General features: G+C 40.0%; 2 protein-coding genes across 2 annotated transcripts in view; one reads left to right on the top strand and one right to left on the bottom strand.

Moving 5' to 3' along the window:
* Positions 1–7,521, bottom strand: part of nnt (nicotinamide nucleotide transhydrogenase) — a 37,690-nt gene extending 30,169 nt beyond the window's left edge. The window contains exons 1-6 of the mRNA XM_085463554.1: positions 7,450–7,521; positions 5,288–5,507; positions 2,488–2,717; positions 1,376–1,593; positions 1,051–1,138; positions 811–899 (exon numbers count right to left, since the gene is read on the bottom strand). Coding sequence (XP_085319680.1) covers positions 811–899; positions 1,051–1,138; positions 1,376–1,593; positions 2,488–2,717; positions 5,288–5,441 — 779 coding nt within the window. The 5' untranslated portion in view covers positions 5,442–5,507; positions 7,450–7,521. The remainder of the gene's footprint in view (positions 1–810; positions 900–1,050; positions 1,139–1,375; positions 1,594–2,487; positions 2,718–5,287; positions 5,508–7,449) is intronic.
* A 3,527-nt stretch (positions 7,522–11,048) lies between these two features.
* Positions 11,049–21,183, top strand: ccdc80l2 (coiled-coil domain containing 80 like 2). The gene is made up of 12 exons (XM_085463553.1): positions 11,049–11,660; positions 11,732–11,820; positions 11,957–12,130; positions 12,286–12,437; positions 14,070–14,375; positions 14,560–14,800; positions 14,923–15,079; positions 17,737–17,873; positions 18,339–18,490; positions 18,941–19,044; positions 19,432–19,512; positions 20,540–21,183. The coding sequence occupies exons 1-12, from the start codon at positions 11,381–11,383 to the stop codon at positions 20,872–20,874; spliced, it is 2,208 nt and encodes a 735-aa protein (XP_085319679.1). The 5' UTR covers positions 11,049–11,380; the 3' UTR covers positions 20,875–21,183.
* The last annotated feature ends 2,430 nt before the right edge of the window (positions 21,184–23,613 follow it).

Genomic DNA, 23,613 nt, shown 5'->3' with positions numbered 1-23,613 from the left:
CATTATTGATGAGGTTGTGACTGAATTTATCACAGCTAATCACTATATTATCACAAACAGAGTATGCCAGCTGGACCCCAATCAATCGCAGACAGATTGCAGACTGAATCTGGCTTAATAGTGGCTTTAATTTTGACTTTATCTGTTAGGTCTACAAAGTCTGCAAATAGTCAGAGATCTGTCTGTGATTGTTTTCAGTCATCCAGGTCATCGTAGTCTAAGGAGCTTGGAATGAAAAGCGTCTGGACTTCTTTCTCTTCAAGCAACTCAAAGAAGTCCAGACGCTTTTCTTTCCAAGCTCCTTAGACAAGTCCGAGATCTGGTTGCTGACTTTAACTGCTGTAAAATAAAATCTATAGGACAGCAAGTTCACTGCACACAGAAAATTAGCATGACTGTAGAATTAACTTTATAAAACTGAACGGTATAGTATATGAAGGGATGAAGGCCCTTACATTTACAAAGCCCTTGTTTTCTTTGAATTTTCCATGTATAGCAGGTATAAGGAACTCAAAGGAAAGAAGGCATGCGTCATAATTTTATCCCATTTTTTACATCATTACTGCACATTTCCTTCACTTTTCTCTTAGCTTTTTACTGCTGCTGCTTCAAAGTGTTCAACTGCCAAAGACAGCTTTTATTGTGAAAAAGCCAAAGGAGACACAACGCCTTTGTCGCTGTGATTAACTGCGATATTAGATGTTGCCATTGTAGCCGCTAGTTCTACACTAAATTAATAATACTGACTATATTAGCTGGTGAACAAAAAACAATAACAAATAATATTTTACAGTCAATAACTTTTCTAACCTCGTATCAAATCCTCTGACAATGGCTCCCATGGCTCTGGCGGTGCCCGCTGCTGCCAACCCAGCCACGCCACCTCCAATGATGAGCACCTATTAAAGAAGGTGTACAAATACTAGTTAAGGATGACCAGAGTTATGGCCCATGCTTAAAGTTAAAACTGGCAGAGTCACATTCACAGACGCATACCTTCTAAATAAAAGAAATGCTACCTCCAAAAGTACACGGACTCAGACTACACACCTTTGCAGGAGGCACTTTCCCGGCTGCTGTAATTTGTCCAGTGAAAAACCGTCCAAAGCTGTTAGCTGCCAGCACCACTGCCTTGTACCTGAAAAGACAGGGAATTCATAACAAAGAAAACAATGAATATAGATGTGCTACATGCAAAAAAGAAAGAAAAATTGAGCAGTTGCTAAAACATCTGAAGAAATGTTTTCCTTTTTCTGGTCTGGGTCTGTAATTCAACATTTTGTTTATAAGACAAGAGTACAGGAAGACAGGAGCAGATCATTCAACTGGACGCAAGCAGTCAACAATACATGCCTTGAAGGCACCGTGAACATACCCTGCGATGTTTGCCATGGAGCTCAGTGCATCGTAACCCTGGGCAATGGTGACTCTGGGCACCTGGTCCATAGCCAGGACAGTTGCTTTCTTCTTGGACAGCATGTCCATCAGCTCAGGGTTCTGAGCTGGATAGATGAAGCTGATCAAAGTAGATGCATCCTTCATCATATCCACCTCATGCACACCCAGAGCAGGGTTGAAAATAGGAGCACGGACCTGGAAGCAGACAAAGCTCACATAGTTCAAAACGAACGTAGTGTGACCAGAAATAACTGATCAGATCTTATCGAGATCAGTTTATCCCAGAGTATATATCAAAGCTACTATAGAGTACTGCAAGTGTTTCCTATATTTTTATAGATATGTATATTTCTACCTTTTCTTCGACATCAGCCAACTACAGTGCAGTGTTTTAGTTTTAGTGTTTTTTAGTTCTGACTTTTTTTATGCTATGAAGTTAACACCATCAGTTCCAGTCCAGACTCACCCACTGGTTTCATCAGTAGTATATTACAGTTACCAAGGCTCTTTCATGAGTGACCAATGTACTAAAACTCAGGTCCATACTGGTACGTATAGTATCCAAGGAAGTAAGGATCCAGTAGGTTGTGTTTAAAGTAAGTCATCCACAGCAACCTTCACTTCTCTCTGACATTTTTCCACTTTCATATTAGTTTAGATTATAAAATAACAAACCTTTAATTATAAATGATTATCAAATAAGAACCTGTAAAAGCATGAAGCTGCTTCTCATTTTCTTAGAATCGCTGCCTTTTTCTCATCCTCAACCACCATGTCTGACGTGAAGACAGACAGTTTAATTGTTTTGGGACAGTGACATGTTTTTTTTCCCTGCATTCACATACTCTGTCATCCCTCCACATCCTCCTACACTTACACCACAAGACACACATCACGCCAAAAGCTGCTGTCATCATCAAAACTATGACTTCCTTCCTTTCCCCCACTTCCTTCTATTATCCTTCATTACCTCTTCTTAACCAGTCAGTCAGATAGTGATACATTTCTGGCACAGGTTTCATTCAACCGCCTTTTGTGGCCTCCTCTTCCCTCTCTACACAACACACCCTCTCTTTATTTAAGACTTACCTTAACCACCACATCAGAGGCTAAGACATCTTTGAGGTCTTTAATTGTTGCTCCAGCCTGGGCGTACTGTTCATCACCGAACTTGGAAGACTCTCCAGCTCCGGACTCCACAACAACATTGAAACCCTGTTTAATGAGTGCCTGGACGCCGGCAGGCGATAGCGCCACTCTGCGTTCATTCTGGAAAATTTCTTTGGGAACGCCGACTGTGAGTTGTTTGTATGGAATACCTAGAGAGGGGAAAATGATCTGGTGAAACTCACAAACTGAAGGAAATTTTTTAATGAGCTACAAAAGCTAAGGTGAAATAAATAAATATTGAATCCTTAATGAAGAAAGATGGTAGAAATGTGCAGTGTGTTTCTGGGTTTGTACGACTGAAGATGCCATGTTCCAAAACAGCAGAAAGATATAGTGACAATAAACAAGCCACAACATTTTGCTTATGCTATGGATCTTTGCTACTACTACATGAAAGGACAACTTAGCTGAGTTTACCATAAACATATAAATAACGGCCTTTGTTTGCATTCCTGATAAGATTTTTCTCTTCATGTGACATTTGCAAATTAGCAGTAAACACAAACTACAGCTTGGACTGCTGGTAAATTCATCAGTTTTGCAGTTATTTTGAATCTCTCATTTACTAATCAAATCATTTACTGATTCAAATGGTGACATAAAAAGGGGAGTATGATATGAGAGAATAACAAGGGATAAATTAGTAGCAAAAGAGAAACTGAAAAGAAAACAACAGAAAGAACAAACTGAAAACGTCAGAGTCTTTTTATAATACTTTCTTTTTCAAGTGACAGGCAGGCGCATGCTTTATTGGCTCCTATGGGAAATTCCACTGCAGTTCCTTCCTGCTGCCTCCTCAACCCATACACATGAACCTTTACTCTTTTTTGCTCCTGCTGCTGCAGTGACCCATCCTATGGCCACTTTTACAGGAAGCGTTGCAGCACAAGACGGCTCAGAATTTATTTTTCTGAGCCAACCATGTGAATATGGTCTATAAATCAAAGGTCAGTACTGATATAAGAACCCTATCTACCAAAATAAAATGCTCTGAATAAGCACGCTGAGTAGACAAAAGCAGATAAATCCATTCACTAAAAGCAGTGACCAAGGGCTGTTGATTACCTTTTTTTGCTAAAGACCTAATCAATTACCGCATATGTAACGTGACATTTTCAACAAACTAAACTAATGTAGTCCGATTGCAAACATACGGATAGATCGATGATGATGATCAAAGTGATCCGTGTTAATCCCTTCACATATCAACAACACTTGCAACATAGACGTGCTCGGAAGACCCGGTGCAGACACAAGAGACAAGACAAGTGAAGATAGTCTTATGAGTTGAAGATAACTTATTACGTTACTGTGAGAGCAATGAAAGCTTCCACGACTGAAACCCTGAGCCTGCAGCCTCGACACCTTCCCCTATGAATGAAACATTGAAAAGGGCAGACCCTCAGAGGCACGTGATTGTTGTTTTTAAATAAACATGTTTACACTGTGCCGATTTTCTTGGAAATGAGGACAAGAGGAAATGCTGAGAGGCTGACAGACCTGGGTTGTTTCAAAGGAGGGGATGCTTAGACGTACGGCAAACCAGCCTTTTATTATACAGGGACATTATAATCATTGATTGGGCTGAGATAAAAACTTACAAATAAGATTACGGTGATTTTTATTTTTTTAGATTAGTGCTGAAGCAGTTCTCTGACAATTTTACAAAAGAAGTCAGAAGCATCATGCTGTGCTCATTTGCTAACTCTAATCCCACAGTCAGTTATGTCTGTAAGCTTGCTTGCAAGTTATGCCAACACCATACACAACATGCAGCAAAGTCTGATCTTGTCCACTTTAAAGAACAAAACCCGTCTCACGTAAACACATGCTTTCAGGTTATGCTGTGAGTATATAGGTTCTCTGGAGGTCAAAGCATAATCACACGTAAGCATGTGTGCCCCTCCTACATGAGATCATAATCTGACACTTGTGTGTCCAGAATAAACGCTGCCAGCTGTTACTGGAGCGAGCTGAACTGTAGAAAATCAACCCATGTCACCATGAAGCAAAGGAAACCAGCACACGCAGACATAAAGCTCCTCTAACCAGCTGGTACTAGCTTCACAGTCATCACACCTGCTGCCTCAGAGCCTTCAAACTGAGAATGTCCCTGAAACTGGGTTATGCACTATATGATATTTAAACAGTATGCAACACCGACTCTAAAGCAAAACTCCAAACTGAAAAACTGCTGGATGAGACTGAAGTTTGTCCTCTGGATTAACTATTTCATAACACTGACCTTCAAAACAAGCATGCAAGAATGAATGAATAGAATGCTGCAACAGTGATTAAGGTGAACTGAATAACCCTCTATCTGTTTTATATAATGCGTAGCAGACACCTGTAACACTCATGCTGTACACCTGACACTGAGAAAAGACATGGATGCTACAGGTGGTGTTGCTCCTGTGGCTATCAGCGGTTAAATATCTACCTATATCTCAAAGACATGTCTCAATGAAACAGCAGAAAAACCCAGCCTGCTATTAAAGAATGACCAATCATACATAATTGTGAATTTCATGGCATTATTCTTATATAGGAACACTAGGTCACAAAAGCTTACACCTAGCAATAAAACACTGTTCCAGGCCTGGGTCACCTTGCCCATTTTATGGATTACGAAGACAGTCAATAAAACAAAGAGTCACACCACACTGATTATAGCATTAATGATTCTTTAACTTACGCTCCTCACTGTGCAGTGCCTTACCTGGACTAGCACATCGCCCGAGGGCTTGATGGGTCCTAAAAAAACGCAGACATGTTGACTTGATGGTACGGCCACTCTGCAGCTTTACAGCAGAAACCCCGCTGAACACAGGCGCTGAGCAGCTGGCTGCCACAACTCGGAGGAGGCTAGCCATGATGCACGCACACACACCTGACACTCACACTGCAGGAGGAGCTATAGAGGACAGACAACAGCCCTCCTGGGAGGAGACATGAAAAGAGAGAGAGGGGAGGGTGGTTAGAGGTTAAGAAGAACTGCAGGATGAAACTATGTTGAAGTGAGAGGAAAAAATAAGCATGTTGAATATTTTTCTCGATCCCAGAACTAGAATCCAACTACACACATGCCAAATCCTTTCACAGAAAACTGTCCTTCCCTTGCACATCAAGGACATGCAAGTGACCACTGTTTATGCAACAGGTCACATAGCTGCACTAAAATTCAGCACCTTATTATGAGTGCGTTGTTTGATCGCATATCAACCTAACTGTGCACTAATAAAGCCACAGAGAACTACAATCACTTATTTTAATTGCAACAAACCAAATGATTCAAAGGCAGTAAACAGCATATGTGGCGTAGTATGTTTGCTTTAAAAGAAGATAATATGACTGGGATAAACTAGGAGAGGAGGCTGGTGCAGAAGGGTTCAAACTAGACCGCACTGGCTACAAGCTCTACTGTGCCACTTTTTATGTCTTGAGTAAAGGTTAAAAACATGCACCAATCATTAGTGCAGAGAGTGGCGTTCAAGGGACTCAATGAACTGAGGAATCCTCAATATTTCAAGTAATTTGTCAAGCAAAAAAATCATATTATTTGCTGCTACACCTTTGTGAGTGGAAAATATAGTTACTGTGTAAACTGCAATCAATGCTATTAATTGAGCTGTTCGTAATTTTTTTGTAAAAAGTTTAAAGAGCTAATAACAATGTCTTAGTACACAAAAAACACAAGTGATAAATTATAAACAGCAATCAATACATCATTAAATCTAAATACAGTCATACAATCATAGCGTAGGCACATTAATGAATATGCCTGCAAACATTTTAAATTAAGTTATTTATTGTTTTTTCATTATTGAATTAAGCTCTCAATCTAGAGTTAAACAGTAGTGAAAATGTAACAGGCCACATATGACCAACAATATTCAAAAACTACCCAAGAAAACCAAACTGTACAACTTCATAAACAAAAAACAGTCATTTGATGTTTACTGATAATTAAGAAGCTCATTAACAATGGGATCTCTCAGTGTACAGCCTTGGATGTGCATACACTGTTTGGATATTCATGCTAGACATTTTTAGTAGTATTATTATCATCATTATTATTGATTTTTCAGGCATTCAGTTGGAGCACAAAAGCTGAGCAGTCCTCAGTAAACCAAGGCTGAAGTTAAACAGGCCTGAATGAAACGTGGCAACATAAACGCAAACTGAACTACGTGTATGAATTAATAAATAAATAACAACACGAATAAAGGTCGATAAAAGTTAATTGTGGATCATTTAAAGGCAGTAGTTGAGGGTTTGTTTGTTTTTTTTAACCTGTAACTACCACGTCATTGAGTTTCAGCTAACAGTTAGCTAAAGATACATAAAAATAACCACCAACATCATCATCAAGCTGCTTGGGTCTGCTGCTTTGTGTTCTATGCTTAACCCGCTCTGAGCACCGTTAACCTTTCCACCACCTCGTGAGTCACCAGTAAAACAAAACCACATATCAATGGCTTCCTTACAATAACAACAACACAGCGGTGTCATTCAAAGAATCTGGAGCATAAAAGCTGGTGCATTAAACGCATTTCAGGCGGGCCAGCTCTCACACAGCTTCCCCTGCGACTCAAGAGACAACACGCTCACAATCCAGGCGGGCTGCTCGCTTCTTTTTGTCTATACCCGTGACAAAATATATAACGGGGGGGGGGGGGGGGGGAGGGGGGGGGTAAGGAAGCTAACCCGAGCTAACATAAAGCGCGCTAGCTTGCATACAAAGTCATATGGTTCTGATTCATACATGTAGGCGACGTGTGAGTCAAAAAGGCCCCTCGCACACTCGCAGAAATGCAAACCGAAACAAATGTATGGTGGAAAGCGAGAGTGGAGAGGTTAACGATTGATAACTCGACTGACCTTTGAAGACAGTCCCCGGCTCTGTGCAGCACAGGCGAACCTTGCGACGACCCGGAAGGAGTGAGGAGAAGCGGCCGGCACAGAGACGTGATTGGACCACGGGAGATGCGTCAGAGGATATCAGGCGGCGCATGTTGCGCTGTTACTGTCAGTGCCGTTTCTCTGTCTTGTCAACGTTTCCTTTTATGCTTTATGATAACTTTTCCACATATTATATGTCATCAGATTTACAGCCTTAACAGCCTTAAATCAGACGAAAAGTTATGGTGAAGCCTTTCCATGTGCTGGAAAAGACTAATGAGCACATTTCTGTAATGTACCTGAAAAATGCATAAAAAAACGTTGAAGGTGCAACTCTGCATGGCCCCACTGAGGCGCGCTCTACTACAGTTTACTAAATATGAGGCTCCGCTTGATTCATAGAGTTTACTGTACAGTTTTTGTGTTGCTATTCGCATTTGCTTTCATTTCGTGGATAAAGCAGCCCGCAGCCAATACTCTCATTCTTTTTGTTCCTGCACAGAGGAATTCTTGGTCTCCCCAAAGTAGCACTGAGCCAAAAAAATAGGCTATTGCCAGCTGTGTTTCATTAATGCATGCTCAGTGCTGTGAAAAAGTATATACCCCTTCCTTTCTGCAAATAAAAAGCAGGAAGAGGTCGGATATTTTTTTCAAAGCACTGAAAAATGCAATGTATGAGGATCCACATGTGCTTATATCTCAGGTTACCCCAGAAAGATTCATTCTGAGCTATGAGAAGCCCCATCTACATTTGGAGTAAACATTACAAAATTCACTTTTGCATGGGTCTACAGATGCTTACTTGGGGACCTGGATTAAAAAAAATATACTTAGGGCCAACTTTCAGGGCTGAGACTTGCACTGAGGTTGATTTAATTGTGTGCGATTCATGTGCATTAATTTGTGCACATGTAACAGTCTCACATAGTCACAAAGTCAGCTGTGCACTTTGCATACTTGGCATGCCCACTGTTAATAACTAGGATGTCCTTGCTTTAAGGTGACCCTCTCTGTGGCTCTACTAGGCATCATATAAGCAAAACAAAAAATTCATGATGTCACAAAGGTAGACACAGAGGTCCAATTCATAGGATTTGGTCAATATTAGTGAGGGGCTTTTTTAAGGTGTTTACCTTGAGTTGTTTATCTTTTCAGTAAACCTAGCTGACAATGTTTTTCACAATCCAGACTCCAAAATACTCTTCTATTCAGATTAGAACAAGTTTTTTGTGGTCACCAGAAGGTTGGGGGTCCCTGGAGTTTTTTTGTTCATCGTGGCAGGTCAGTTATCTCAATTTACTATGCATACAAATATATTTGTACAAATTTAAATCTTTTGTCTGTGTTTATGATTTGGAGACTGATGTTATACGTGTCCTCCCCCTTGTGATGTCATCATGTGCGACCTCATACTGACCTGAGGCTGTTGTGCATTTGATTATGTTAGCATGTCATTGTAATCTTACATATAAAACACTAAACTCAACACCTGGGCTTCATTTGGTATGTTGGAGACTGCACAGCTGTATGAAATTCAGCGTTCTCGTGCAAAGTGTAATATGAATGGTGCTGTGAAGTCAGCGGAAGGAGGCTTTCACTCTGTTATTCTTGGTCTTAACCCAAAGATCTCTCATCATGGTAAATGTAAGCTGGTACACTGTCTGAAATGAAATCTGACATCATGATTGTCTCTTAAATGATGTATTTGCTATGAAAAATCACATTGTTGTGCTAACGGGGAGGTGAATTCTTACTGTTTTTACCTTTTAACTGTGTATCATTATTACAAAAACTGATACACGACCTGTTTTGACACTTAAACAACAAGATAGCAGCTTCTTTATGTGTCTTTGTTTATGCTATTCTTAGCTTCTTTTCTCTCACATTCATTCACTTAAAGCACAGCACATGTAAACAGAACAAATCCTCTATTTCTCATACACAGTGATCATCTGGTTCTCTTTATCAGGACCACAGAACGGGATGCATTGTGGCTGCACCTGGTTCTCATTGTATTTCATTTCACCCTACAGACAGCTCTTCTAATTGCACTGACAGCCTGCATTCTTCCATTGTCTTTATTTTGTCCCTATTCTCACTAAATTCCATTTTTGAGGCAAAGAAACTTGTGCAAGAATATTTAAAAAGTCATAACTCTTCAAAGCATGTGTTTTTCAGTCCATCTGACAAAAAATTCTACCTGTTGCACTTCCTCGCTATGTGCAGTAGATCCACTAATGATTTGTTACAAATGAAATTACATATAAAATACTAACAATGTGCAGTTTTCATACTTATGTGGATACTTTATTTATATAATATAAAAAATTGCATTTGATTTATCGTACAAAACATGAAATATTTGCTTGTTTTATAGAATAAGGGCAATAATTCTAGAGTAAGCCATTTATAGTCACTTTTATTAGGGAAACCTGTTCAACCTCTTTTAATGCAAATATCTAATCAGCCAGTCACATCACATGGTTATCACTGTATTTAGGCAACAGAAGACTGGAAAGACTACCTGTTCTGATGAGGCTCCATTTCTACTGGAACATTCATATGGTAGGATCTGAATCTGGCATAAACAGCCTGAAAAGCATGGATCCACCCTGTCAGTTTAAGCTGTTGGCCATGTAATAGCATGTCAATGTGGACCAAAAAAACTCCAACGCCTTGTTGAATCTACACCACAAAGAATTAAAAGGTGTTCAACCCAGTAGTAGCAATGTTTACCTAATAAAAACTGCCCAGTTAGTGAACATAACAATAATTACTAAGATCACTACTAAGAATGCTCTAAATATTCTGCAAAACAGAATTTCTGTCACCATTTCAGTGATTATGTTTGCATTTGAAGAGATCTGGGGGTTTATAGGTTCAAATTGCAGCTATTTCAAGTCAGATTTGGAGGTTTTAATGAGAGGAAGGTGGTTGTAAGCTATCTAGCTTTGTTGTTTTTAAGCTTTGTGAGGTTGGAGACAGATGAGTGCCTTTACCTGACAGAAGGCTCTTGCCCTGTGAGGACATTTGTCTCAGATTGACAATTTTGAACTGGTGTGACCTTTTCTAGACATCGGCATCTGCAGTGTGGTCTTGGTTATTTATGGTAATTGCCATTTCCCATCACTTAAAAGCTTTGACTCTCCTGAACAAATGGCTTTGGTCTGAACTGCCTGAACTTCCCAAAGTTTATGACCTTCACTGTCTTTGCCCTTTTCCTGGGAAAACCCCAGGAAATCACCTCTCACAAATCATGTGTGCGGTAACAAAGTTTGTGATTAAAGTTCATCCTTTTGTCTGACAGATAGTGACATATGTGTAAATCAAACATGCTGAATACAATGAAATTTCATCTGGTGAAGAGATTCAAACCAAAGACAATGTGTGGCGCCAATTATGCAACAATGACTATTTTTTGTGGGGTGTGTGTGTAATAGTATGGTAGTGTGTGGGACAGAGAGGGAGAGAGAGTTTTCTGGGAGAAAATGCTTTGAAGTTGCAGAAAATTCCAGGAGTTTCCTGTTAAAGGGTCTGGGGTTTAATTCGATCCAGGAGTGTGTGTCTGTGTGTAAGGAGAGGAGTGTCTCTCGAGTCAGTTTCTCTGCTGCAGAGAGACGTTAACACCACGATAGTCTTTGCTTTTCCCTTTCCTTTACAGATTCCAGGTTGGATCCACCTGTTTTTCACCATAAAGCCTTCAGTGGAGCGTTGAACTGGGATTCAGGCTATTGTTTTATTAACTGGATACTTTTTTTCCCCCTTTTTTAAAATAACTGCACATCACTTCTAAACAAGCGGTGGTGAAAGCAACACTGCACATATGTATTTTTACTTCAGATGAGGATTTATGAGCTGCTAAGCAGTTCCAGCTGATCGCCAGACCAATTTATTTGCAACATCAGTGAAGATGTCTCAGTTTTTTACCTCACACTATCTGTTGCTGATTGCAGCTTTGTGGAGCCTCAACAACCTGGGTTTGCTGGCTGCATGGCAGGGCTTCGGTGACGGTAAGCCAAAGGAACTGTTGGACCCAAATGTACGAGACTGGGGAGACTACTCAGACCTTCCTCCTGGAATTGAACATGGATTAGGGCTGGAAGAAAGCAGAGAAGATGGATATAACAGAAAAGTTGGAGAGTCATCATCAAGCTTGGCTCCAGAGATGGATTTCCTGGCTGACTTTGCAGGTAAGAGGAATTAATTGACCAGCAGATGTTCCTGTTCTTATGTCCCTACAGTCACCGATTTTCCCTTGCAGGTAAAAAGCGTCTGTGGGTGATAACAGCTCCATCCCACAGTGACCAATATCTTCGTATGATGGAGAAACAGCTAGAAGAAATGGAGCAAGTACTTCTCTGCAATTTATTCTGATACATACACATTATTTACTCTTTTTTCAGATTTAAAAAAAAATTTAAACTAGCTGCTTATCCATCAATTTTTACTTGTTTTATTTGATTGTTTCTTTCTCTGCCTTACTCAGAAAGGCCTGAACTGCCATTTAGCAGAAAGAGATACGTACATTGTAACTATCATTCAGAATGCTATGATGGAGGGACGGATCCAGAAAACAACTTTTCAAGGAGATGCCACAGTCGAGAACCTGGACCCCGACACGGTTACCAAACTGCTGCACTACCTGGAGCTTACCAGCCAAGTAACCAGTGTGCCATAAACTGTGTGATTCATTTCAAACTCTTGGCAACATATAAAAAAGTTATTGCGTTTTTAATTCTTTTTTAAACTGAAATGCTTCTTGGTGGTTTACTAGTTGATGTGTTTCTGATTTGTGTTGAACACCAATCATGTCAGGAGCAAAAGTTCACCATGCTGGTTATAAAGAAGAACCTACGGGTCAGCGAGCGCTTCCCTTATCCGGTGCGTGTCGAGGCCGTTTTGGAGGTCATCGATCAGTTCCCCATGAGGAAGCTGGAGAAGATGACCAGAAAAGGATCTCACCTCAGGTTTCACTACCTTACTTTTATTTTTATGTGATGACTAATTTTAAAGGTCCTATATATGATGATCATGCTTCCTTTTCAGCTGTACACCGTGAAATGTTTGTCCTGTTTAGCATCAATAATTCATTTTCTTCCACTTACACAGTTCAGGGTCATAGAGGTCTGGAGCCTATCCCAGCGGTCATGGAGTGACAGCCAGGATATACCCTGGACATGTTGCCAGTATATTGCAGGGCTAGCAGAGAGAGTCAGACAACAATTTACTCTGACATGCACATCTATGGTCAAGTCAACATCACAAATTAAATTAATGTAATATTTCTGAGCTTTGAGAGGAACGTGTCAGGAAGTTTGCCAAACAGTCCTAGACAGGCTCCTGCAGTGAATTCAGAAACAATAAGTACAGAAGAGTCACAAAATGTGCAAGGATATTTGTACCCAGTGCAAAACAATTATATACAAGAGTTTCAGAGATCTTTAGACCATTATATGGCGTACGCACACAAGACTAGCAGTTACAGAGACTGAGTAACGGTTGTCCTCCTTCCACCTGGAGGCTGCTGAGTAGTTGATGCAGGTAAAGAAAAGTCTCATTAGTTTATCCGGTCACTTAAGTGTATGACCGCCTTGCTTTCACTGTCTGATGATGAAATTGACGTCACTCAGATCAGAGTAGTCTCTCTAGCAGACTCAAGAACACAGAAACTATAACTCACCTATAAGCAGTTGGGCACTAGCTTAAGTCAAACTCACTTCTGAGAGACTGAATTAACTACCAATGGGAAAGAAGGATACTATGGACTAATAAGGTTGGAAAATATGCAAGACTAATCTACACAACCAGAATATTGAATATCAAATGCAGCAACTGACAAAGCGATGGGGAACAAGTGAAGCGATTCATTGGTGAACTGTCACGGTCCGGGTCAGCGGCCGTGTGAAGAGTGGAAGGAGGACTCAAACGCAGCACTATTTCAGACGTGAAGGGTGATTTATTGACAATACCAAACATAAAAGGGAGATGGCAAAACTGAACTAAGGACGAACTAAACTGGGAGAAACTACACAAAGGAGTGGCAAACCTGAACATGAAGGGAGAACAGCAGGGAGAGCACGCAGAGGATTTCACAGGGTATGAACACAGACGACGCGACGAGGAGCAGAGGAAAACACACACTATAAGTACACAGAGAGACACTGGGAAATCACACACAGGTGGGGGGAAACAGCTGGACCTGATTAACCTGACGAGACAGGGGAACACTAACACCAGGGACCAATAGAGGGAGCACAAACCCAGAACCCAGTATCTAAAATCCCAAAACACAAACCATCCCAAAACAGCCCATGAATAATAAAGAGAATAATAACAATAAAGAACACAAACACAAAGTCACTGAGTCATGGTCGCAGGACCATGACATGAACAGGACGTTATTCCATGGGCAGTATCTGCTCACCAGACTTCCTGCTAAACAACTCCCCCTCATTTTATTTTATTGTATTTTTTTTTTACAATCCCTGACACTTACGTTCATCAGTTTAAAAAAAATGATGATTAAAAACAGATAAAGATTTCATAGTTTTCCAAGTGAACACACATGTGAATTTTTTGTTTTCTATGCCATGTTTTAGATGTAAAACCACCAAAAAGAAGATTGTGAAAAAAAGAAAAAAGATGACACTTAGTCCTCAGAGGAGAGGAAATGTGACTTCTGTGGTGCCATTACAAAGAAGACCACCTTTGGACAAAAAAGCTGCTCTGAGGAGTAAGATCCAGGATATACTGAGTGGTCGGTCGAGGTTTGTAATTCGTAAGCCGTCTACAATGAGAAAGCCTTCGAGCAACAATGATCCCATCAATTCTAAAGTACAGGAGAAAACAAGGGTGAACAGTCTTCCATCTGTTTCAAGGAGCAATGAGGAAGTAAAGAAAAACAGGTAATGTCTTTTTAAGTTAGTATGTTTTGTTAGACTTTGAAACAGAGTGAAGAGTATGCCTTTGAATGTTTTGATTTGTGTTCACATCTGGTATTTCTTGCCTCCTCTTCTGCTTACAGCACATAAATACTGTTTTTAGTGCTGGATGGACATCAAAGTGACTTTTTTATATATTGTATTGCAGCACTCATCCATCTGTGGAAGAAGGAAAGAAAAGAAATGTAGAGAAAAATAATGGAAATAAAACTGGTCAGAGTGGAAAGGGGAACAAAAAGGAAAAACAGAGGTCTAAGAAAATAGGCAAAGGGAAAAAAGGAAAGAAAAGAAAAGGAAGGGGGAAAAAGTCCAACAGAGAGGCAAGTGAGAAGGATAAAACAGCGCTGAAGGAGTTTTTGGACAGTTTAAAGGGGACAAGAAGGTTGATGGTAAGACCTTTTGTCTAATCGTTGCACTTCTGTTTGCCTCCAGATTGTTAATGAATTTAAATCATGTGTTTTCACGGCTGTACCTGAACCAATTTTCATGTTTTTGTTTTGCCTCATACAAGGTGATCTCAACACCCAACAGAGAGGCAACACTGTATATCCAGCAGACTGAGGAGAATGAGAAGTATCGCTGTGAACTCGCTATAAGGAAGATCACAGTGGCAACCATTACTGGACAGGGAAGTGATGGCACACTTATAATTCAGCACTACCACCTAGGTAGGAAGGGTTTTTACCTTTTGTTGCCAGTTATGTATTTGCATTTCAACATTTGTTTAGGTTCTCTTCATGAATGCTTTTAAAACTACAAATCCTCTCAGGGTTCACTGAACCAACACGTATTTGGTTTTGTTTTGTTTTTTACTAACATGCAACCAAAGGCAAATATAGTGCTTCCTAGAAACTGAACAGTAACAAAATTGTCCGTGGGTGTTGACCTATTGCCAGCTATTTTAGCATGCTAACAATAGCTAACGGTAAAATACACAGACTGTTTATAAGCCTTAAGGTTGTTAGTAAAGAGATAGCCATCTTGGTATACGCCTTATGCGTGTACAGACATGGATTATTAATAAATTAATTTTAACCTTTGGTCTGAAGTCTGTTTTTAGACACACTAACCCTGCGCATGAATGTCATAGTCATTCTGATATTTCAGTTTTTTGTTTTTGTTTTCTATGGGGCTTGCTCTTCAAACAGCACAGCACAGACACTCATGAGTACAAAGTGAGGAATGGCCTGGAATAACCTACAAAACTCACAGGAGGTTGTTGGTGTTGGTCTGCTTCTTTCTGGTTTGTCTCGTCCCCATTTCTCAACGTGGATTACGTGTAAATAAAAACATTTATCATGTGATAAAGGCAGCACGGTGGCATGGTGGTTAGCACTGTTGCCGCACAGCAAGAAGGTCCTGAGTTCAATTCCACCATCAGGCTGGGGTCTTTCTGTGTGGAGTTTGCATGTTCTCCCCGTGTTTGCGTGGGTTCTCTCCGGGTACTCCGGCTTCCTCCCACCGTCCAAAGACATGCAACTTGTGGGGATAGGTTAATTGGATAATCCAAATTGCCATTGTGTGAATGTGCGAGTGAATGTGAGTGCGAATGGTTGTCTGTCCCTATGTGTTAGCCCTGCGACAGACTGGCGACCTGTCCAGGATGTACCCTGCCTCTCGCCCTATGACAGCTGGGATAGGCTCCAGCGCCCCCCGCGACCCTGAAAAGGATAAGCGGAAGCGAATGGATGGATGGATGTTTTCAGTTATTGAGGGTGACAGTTTGGGTCTTCTTCCACATAGTGATGGCACATACTTACAGTCATTTAAGTTAATTATCTTGGAATCTGCTGTTGTTTAGAAATGGCTTCAAAAGGTTTTAATTTAAGTCTCCTATTGTCTTTCTTTAATCTTGACTGAGTTCGTTGGACTTTCTCATTGTTCTGAATATTGGTCAATCCAATTAATGGCATCAAACAAATTCTTTTTATTCTGGAAAAGAGAAACTACTAGTTGTAGTCAATCAAGACCCTAATAGGTCTTGGCCTTGTCAAGTTAAGACAATGTAGAACCTTCAGCACCAGTTACGCTGAAAAGCCCTCAACTGCCATGACATTCATGGCCATGATGAATGTATGTAAACTTTTGAACACAATTGTTTGTGGACTTGTTTTTGAAGAACTGTTGTTTTGAGCCTTCGATTAATATTTTAGCCTAACTCCCATATGTCACCATATCAGTATATCATTTATTAATAACATATGGTTGAAGGTAAAGTAAGGCAGTTCAACTTCAGAGGGACATAAATTATCCCTCAGTCACATAGGCCTAGAGACGTGGCATAGCAACCTCCCGTCCTCCGGGAAAAATGTGTATTCCATGATTGGGTCGAGAGTGGTTGCTAGAAGTTGTACAGAAGGTGCTGAAACTAAAACCTCCTTGTGATCACTGTGGTTGGTAGTAGAGTTGCTGCAATGACAACATCTTCAATGCAAACTGTTATCAACCAAAGAAATCATAAGGAGAGTTTTGGTGCAGCACCATATTCCTCTTTGCCACCAACGTCACCAAGCGATTGCAACCACTTGCCAACCAGTCAGGGAATATATATTTTCCCCAGGAAAAATATATATGCCAGAGGGTCACCGTCAATCTATAGACCTGCAGGACTGAATATTTAAACATGCATTAAGTGATTAGAGAATGCACATTTTTATCTGGAGGCTGATCTGTAGACCTGTGTGAGCGGGCGCCTTACTGAACCAAATTTAATGCTAGCCTAATCCAGTCAATGTGCGTTGAGACATTTAACTCAAAACTACAAAGTTCAGCCTCAGTATGACGCTGAATACAAAATCAAGAGCACAACAAAGTCAGTGGAATTCATCATCAGGGAACTAACCCATACAATACACAGTTCCCATCAGCCATAAAAAAGCAGATAGTATCTAATAAAGCATATAGCAATACACAATAATAAAGTGAAGTGGTTTAGTCAGAATAACATAAACAGCTCAGGTTTACTGCTAAGCAAAATGTAATAGTTCTCTGAACTTGTGTACCAGGAAGTAACAGTTTAATTTTGCACTGCGGAATGTAGTAAATGTTTAGTTTAACCTTTACACTGTGATACTTCAGTAGTTACATTTTAACAGTTAACACAGTAGTCCCTTTCCACAAGAGGACTTGGTGAATATACACAGCCAAACAAAAGCCCTGTGTACTCACTGTCTTCAAGTTCACACATCGTTCAGAGACACTGATTTGGGATATAGTGGTTATAATTGCTGTTTTTGTTGCATGCACTGTAACGTGTACTTGGTATTTTCTCTAACATCTGTGTGTGCACACATTGATTTATATCCTTTGTATGTGTGTTCTCCAGATTCAGAGCCTCCACTCAGTGGCCAAGCAGAGCACTTCTTGGATTTAAGGGCCATCTCTCTGCTGAGGGCAGAGCTCGGCCTGTCGTCGCCCCACCTCTTTTCAATGACTGTCACAGATTATGACATCAAGGCCAGTGTAAGAAAATCTCACCTGAGCTTTCCAAGTTTGGCCTTTTCTTGCTTATTTGGCTTTCTGATAGCAGATAAGTTTAGCGATTAAAAGGACAACACACTCATATTTCAAAACCATTGCAATATTTGAACTTAAAGTAACCCATCGAGGAACCCATTATTTAACCAGGTAAAGATGGGACTTTGATGTTCATAGCAACAAATATTTCTGGCACAACTTCACCTACTTCCAGGGTGCATGGAGAAGACAAAGTTCTGATGACTCCAGCAACACTTAAAGTAATCGGGAACAACTTTATTATGTGACCAAGTGTTGGTCACTTAATAACTTTGACATTCACCAAAAAAGAAAAAAATTGTAAATAATACAGTTGTATCGCAATACATTTTCCTTGTTGTTTAGTTGCTTATGTATGCCCATAAAGACTAAAGATCTAATCCCTCACCTGCTCTTATCCTTCCCCCCCAGAGAGTCTTTGAGGCTCCACCATCAAGCCAGGCTTTGTTTGACTACATTGACAACTTTCCCTCGAGGAACCGAGAAAAAGAGAAGGAAAGAAAGAATCCACCAGCGTGCTCTAAAGACATGGGACAGCCTGTAGTAGAAAACCCACTGCTCAGGTAATATAACTAATCTGTTTTTATTGCAGTGAGCACCATCCACTAAGAACAAAACAAGCTCAAAATAAATTTGAAGATTGCTGTAAACAGGGTCAGCATATTTTAATCTCTCCGTCACCTTAAATTATCAACAGTGAAAAAAACCCATGTGGTTAATGCAACCTTTTTTTAGTGGAGCGTGGATCTCTGAAGCTTTCACAGTCCAATCTCCTATCTTTATCTTAAATCGTGTAATTATTCTTCATATTTGTCTTTATTGATTCCTGTGTAAGTTTATGTTTGTTTCTATTTTATTAACACAAATCATGATATAAAGTGTAGCATAATTCAAATTTGAAAACTGAGTAAAAGTATGATTGAATCTATGGTCTTCCATTTTATAGAAGGTGGTCTAATGACTGAATGAAACTGACAGGTATCCAAGTTTAAATCTATATTTTTCATTTCTAGGTTCATTTCTAAAAGGAGACTGCTGCTCATCTCTGCTCCCTCTGAGGATGACTATTTGTTTCAGCAGCAGCTCTCTGCTGTCAGAGGACAGGAATGTCCCCTGGGTACGTGTTTTAAAAGACCCGCGGTAACAAGGAAGTGTTACAAGGAAGCCAGAAGTCAGACATGGGTAGATTTGTCATGGTTGTGAAATTCGGACCTGAAAAAGCATACCATTAAACAAAACTGTACGGATCATGACAGAATCAAACAATGAATATTATAATATGAATATTAGTGTATTAAAAATGTTATGCATTTATAAAATTGTGTGGTACAAGAGCCATATTATTTGAAATATATAACCATAGCTAGACAGGCACTTAGCTAAATAGGTTCATCGACACAAAAATCATTTCTTTGTCTTTATAAAAAGGGATCGTTTTGATTATCTGTGCTGAATGTGTCCCTTTTAATGAGTCTAAATGTACCTTCTCTTGTGTTTTTCTCAGGTATTCGTCACTTTGCCATGCTAAAGCTGATAGGAACAGAAGAAAAAGCATCAGGAACTGTTGAGTTATTTCCCTTAAATGGTACGTCATGGTAATGTGGGGCATTCCAGGTGTATGAGACGTAATGGAGCATACACGTTTGAAATCATTAGTAATATTGTATATTTTAAGGTAGGTAGTTTAATAAACATTTTGGTTTAAGAGCATTCTTTGTTTAAAAAAAAAAGAAAAAAGATTGATGTGGCTTGCATGATCTCACAGGTTTTGTGGACTGCAAAAGGCTACATCTGTCAACCAAAGGAAGCCTGTAGCTGAGGAAGACACACTCAGTATTTATATTCTATCATGCTGTCACTACTGCTAACCTTTTGCCACATGTAGATATGTGGTTTGGCCTGCACAGAGATGGAGATGCAGTTGGCAGGTGTAGTCTACATCAGTGGTAGGGAACTCTAGGCCTGAAGTGCCAGTGTCCTGCAGGTTTTAGATCTCACCCTGGGTCAACACACTTGAATCAAATGATTGGTTAGTTACCAGGCCTCTGGAGAACTTCAAGCCATGTTAAGGAAGAAATTTAGCCATTTTAATCAGCTGTGTTGGATCAAGGACACATCTAAAACCTGCAGGACACCGGCCCTTGATGCCTGGAGTTCCCCCTTCATTATAGCAAAGAGATCTATACAGCTGACCAAAAATGATCCCAATGGATAAATAGCAATACATGCTGCACAAAAACAAAAACGCGCTTTTGATTAATTTTTTGACTCCTTTTTGTATGTTTCCTTTAAAAATGCAAAAATAAAATCAATGTCAGCACAGATGACACAAAGGGGAAATTTAGCTGCAGAGGACGAAAAAGTTTCTGTTCCAGGTAGTAAAAGTTTATTTTTGCTGTAAAGTCGAGCATTTCAACATAGAAGTATATGGGACTCTCTCCCTTTTGGAGCCTAGAGGAAATGCTTTCGAAAGTTTTGTTTTGACTGTGGTTTTAAGGTTGAGCTGTCATAATATTTTATCTAATCTGAAAGTATCTGGGTTATCCTAGTTTTCGTTTCTTTCGCTTTTCACTGTTTTGTGTAATTTAAATGACTTCCATTCCTTCCCCCAGGTCGCAGTCAGACTGAGGTTGAGTCATTGACGCCTGACTTGGTCAACAATATGAGGGAACAGCTAAAGATCGATAAGGACTATTTCAGCATGGTGGTTGTGGGGAAGGATGGTGACCCCAAAACATGGTTTCCATCACCTATGTGGTCCCTGGATAACATCTACGACCTGGTGGACTCTATGGAGCTCCGCCTCCAGGAGGCGAAGCTGCAGAAGAGGCTGGGGATTCACTGCCAGGAGGACAGAGGAAGAGGAGGCAATGAGCAGGAACACTCCCACGGATACAATGAAGAGAGGGCAGAGATGATGCACTTCTACAGCCAATCCGAGGAATAATGACAAAAAGAGGAAGAAGCGATTATCTACCTAAATTTTTTAATATGAAACAAAAAGTATCAACATGTGGATTTGACTTGAGCCAATGAGACCTCAAAACTGGACTCATAAGAATCGATAAAGTCGATGTATAGATGATGATCTGCTGGATCGTACAATAATAAGCTGGATATTTTACAAGAAATAAATACATTTGAAAAGATAAGCAGACGACAATGGCGTGGTCTTATTCAAGCATTTCAACTGCCCTTTAAAAAAGCAATTTTCTCTTTGACTTCATATGTAAAAAGGGAAGAAAGTAATTTCAAGACAGAGCAGACGGTGCTTTTTACTAATATGTCTGTGTAGACCTTTCAAACACATCCACTGTGCAAGTACAAAAAAGGAAAGGTTCTCTACTGAAATATGCTGATACTAAAACGAACAAAGTATTGAAATAGAAGAGAAGTTCTTTTATTTAAGCCATGACTTTTTAAAGAGCCGCATAAACCTCGTGGTCAGTAATACAGATGTTAACAAAAGTTTTACATGAGTTCTTCACTTGCCTGCATGGACTGATTTCTTGAATTCAGAAGTCCTAACACTGAAAGTTTAACATCGAGTTGTGACCAGAACATGATATGACTCATTCATCCAAATACTAACAAACAAAGCCATCGGTCTTAACCAAACCGGGATCCAGCAAGGGGAATAGCAAATGTTTACAATGAAACTCATGTCAGATATATCCTGAAGCAATGTTTAGTAAAATCAACACAAGAAGAAGATATGCAGGCTTAGCTCAGAGCAAATGCAAGTGTCCAAAATAGCAAACACCTCACATGCAATAATATGGCTCTGCAATATTGACTCTGCAAGTGCAAAAAGAGTGAATTAAACCTTTAACATAGAGGTTATACATCACAAAAGAAAATAGAAAAGAAAGTAAAAGCATTTTTACTTTAAAAATGAGGGTTGATGCTAAAGGTAGTCCCACATAATATAACAGATGTGAAGAATAGTTGTAACATAACTATGATGTGTAACAGAAAGTGAATGTACAATAAGTCTAATCAAAACATGGTACAATATAACAAAGCAAAAAAAGTGAAAAGGAAAACACATCCATCACACAACTGGCTCTAAATTCAGCTCTGGCCTTCACCTCAAAATGTGAATTATAAGTAAGAAGAAGAAGAATGAAGGTTGAAGTAAGACAGAAAGTCACTTTAAACTGTCTCTGTGTCAAATTTGCATGCTGACATTATGTGCCTCACAAATTCCAAGGAAAAGGAAGCCAGGTCGATTAGAGACCTTGGAGAGAAATCCAAATAGTCCCTTTGAGCTTCCACTGACAGTGGCGTAACAGACTTTTACCAGGAGTGACCCCTCCTGACCCCACTGACCACCAACCGGACTAGTTGGTGCGAAAAGAAACAGACAAACACAGCAGGTTGGTCAGGCCTGTAACCACAAATACAGAGAATGTCAAACACAATGGAGGAAGGGGGACAGATAAGAAAAGGAACAAGCAAATTACAAAACATGAAAGGATGCAACAAGATATGTGTAGCCATCATTAAAAATACTGTCTGTCCAGATTTTACAGCTTGTTCTGATTCCGGGTACAAATTCTATGTTGCATGAATTTGTTTTAATTGTTACTACAAAATAAGATAGAAAATGCCATACTGGTGTCCACTAGGGGGCTGCTTAGCTCTCTTTAGGGTTAATGAGCCTCAACTGGTGGAGTTACTCAACTTTCACATAGAAAGCCTGTGTTGACACTTGTATTTTCTGCTCTTTATACAGAGTGTGTTCTCAGTTCTAAATTGAGCTTATTAGCTGTTAGCATGCTGAAACTGAAACTTCTCTACAAATTTTACTTATCACGACATCTTCTCATTAAATTTCGGTCCACCCAGCTGTAGCTGTCGCCTGCAGTTACATATGAGACACTGGATATGCAGAGTAATAACCTAGCTAATAAAGACTGGCAAAAAAAGAAGAATGCTAATGCTGAAGGCAGACAATTCATGAAGTGGCAGACTACATAAATTACTTCTTCACCCTTGTCATGGTTGGCTGTGTGGCAGGCAAGCAGAAGTGGTGGACCCAAAATTGCAGGACTCTTGGAGATGGGAATAAACTGAAAACGCAGCTTTATTGCTGGAGGAATGATTCACGAAATAAAACTTACAAAAACAAAACTCTAAACCGAGGTGCTGTAGGACAGGACATTACAAACACACCGCAAGTTGAGGGTACGATGCGACCCTGACACAGAGAAACACAGGGCTTAAATACACAGATGGCAGTAATCAAGGGATGAGAGACAGGAGGGGAACACACCGGGGAGAAATCACAGCTGACGAGACAGGGGAAACGTAAACAGAGCACACTCACATACGACACAGACCTTCACAATAAAACAGGAAACTCAGACACATGGAACCAGACAAGACATTGAACTAAACAGACAGATTCACAAACAGACGGGGTGACACCATAGACAGACAGAGATACAGACGCAGACTCAGAGGCAGACCGAATATAACACGTAGAACTCAAACAATAATAATAATCATGATAATAAATTGGAAAATGATAATAATAAACTTAAAGCGCTGGGTCACCGACCCAGGACCATGACAACCCTTGTGCATTTCCTACAAGATTATTTGTAATCATCATTGCCATTTTTGATCTACACACCCACAACAAAACTTAAGCCATGAAGCGTTAACAGAGGTTTTCTAA

The sequence above is a fragment of the Copadichromis virginalis genome, linkage group LG7 (assembly GCF_057382275.1).
Source record: "Copadichromis virginalis isolate Kocher_CV1m ecotype Utaka linkage group LG7, C_Virginalis_male_GT1.1, whole genome shotgun sequence".
Classification (NCBI taxonomy): Eukaryota; Metazoa; Chordata; class Actinopteri; order Cichliformes; family Cichlidae; genus Copadichromis; species Copadichromis virginalis.
The sequence above is the reverse complement of the archived record's forward strand: the minus strand, read 5'-3'. Positions and strand labels throughout refer to the sequence as shown.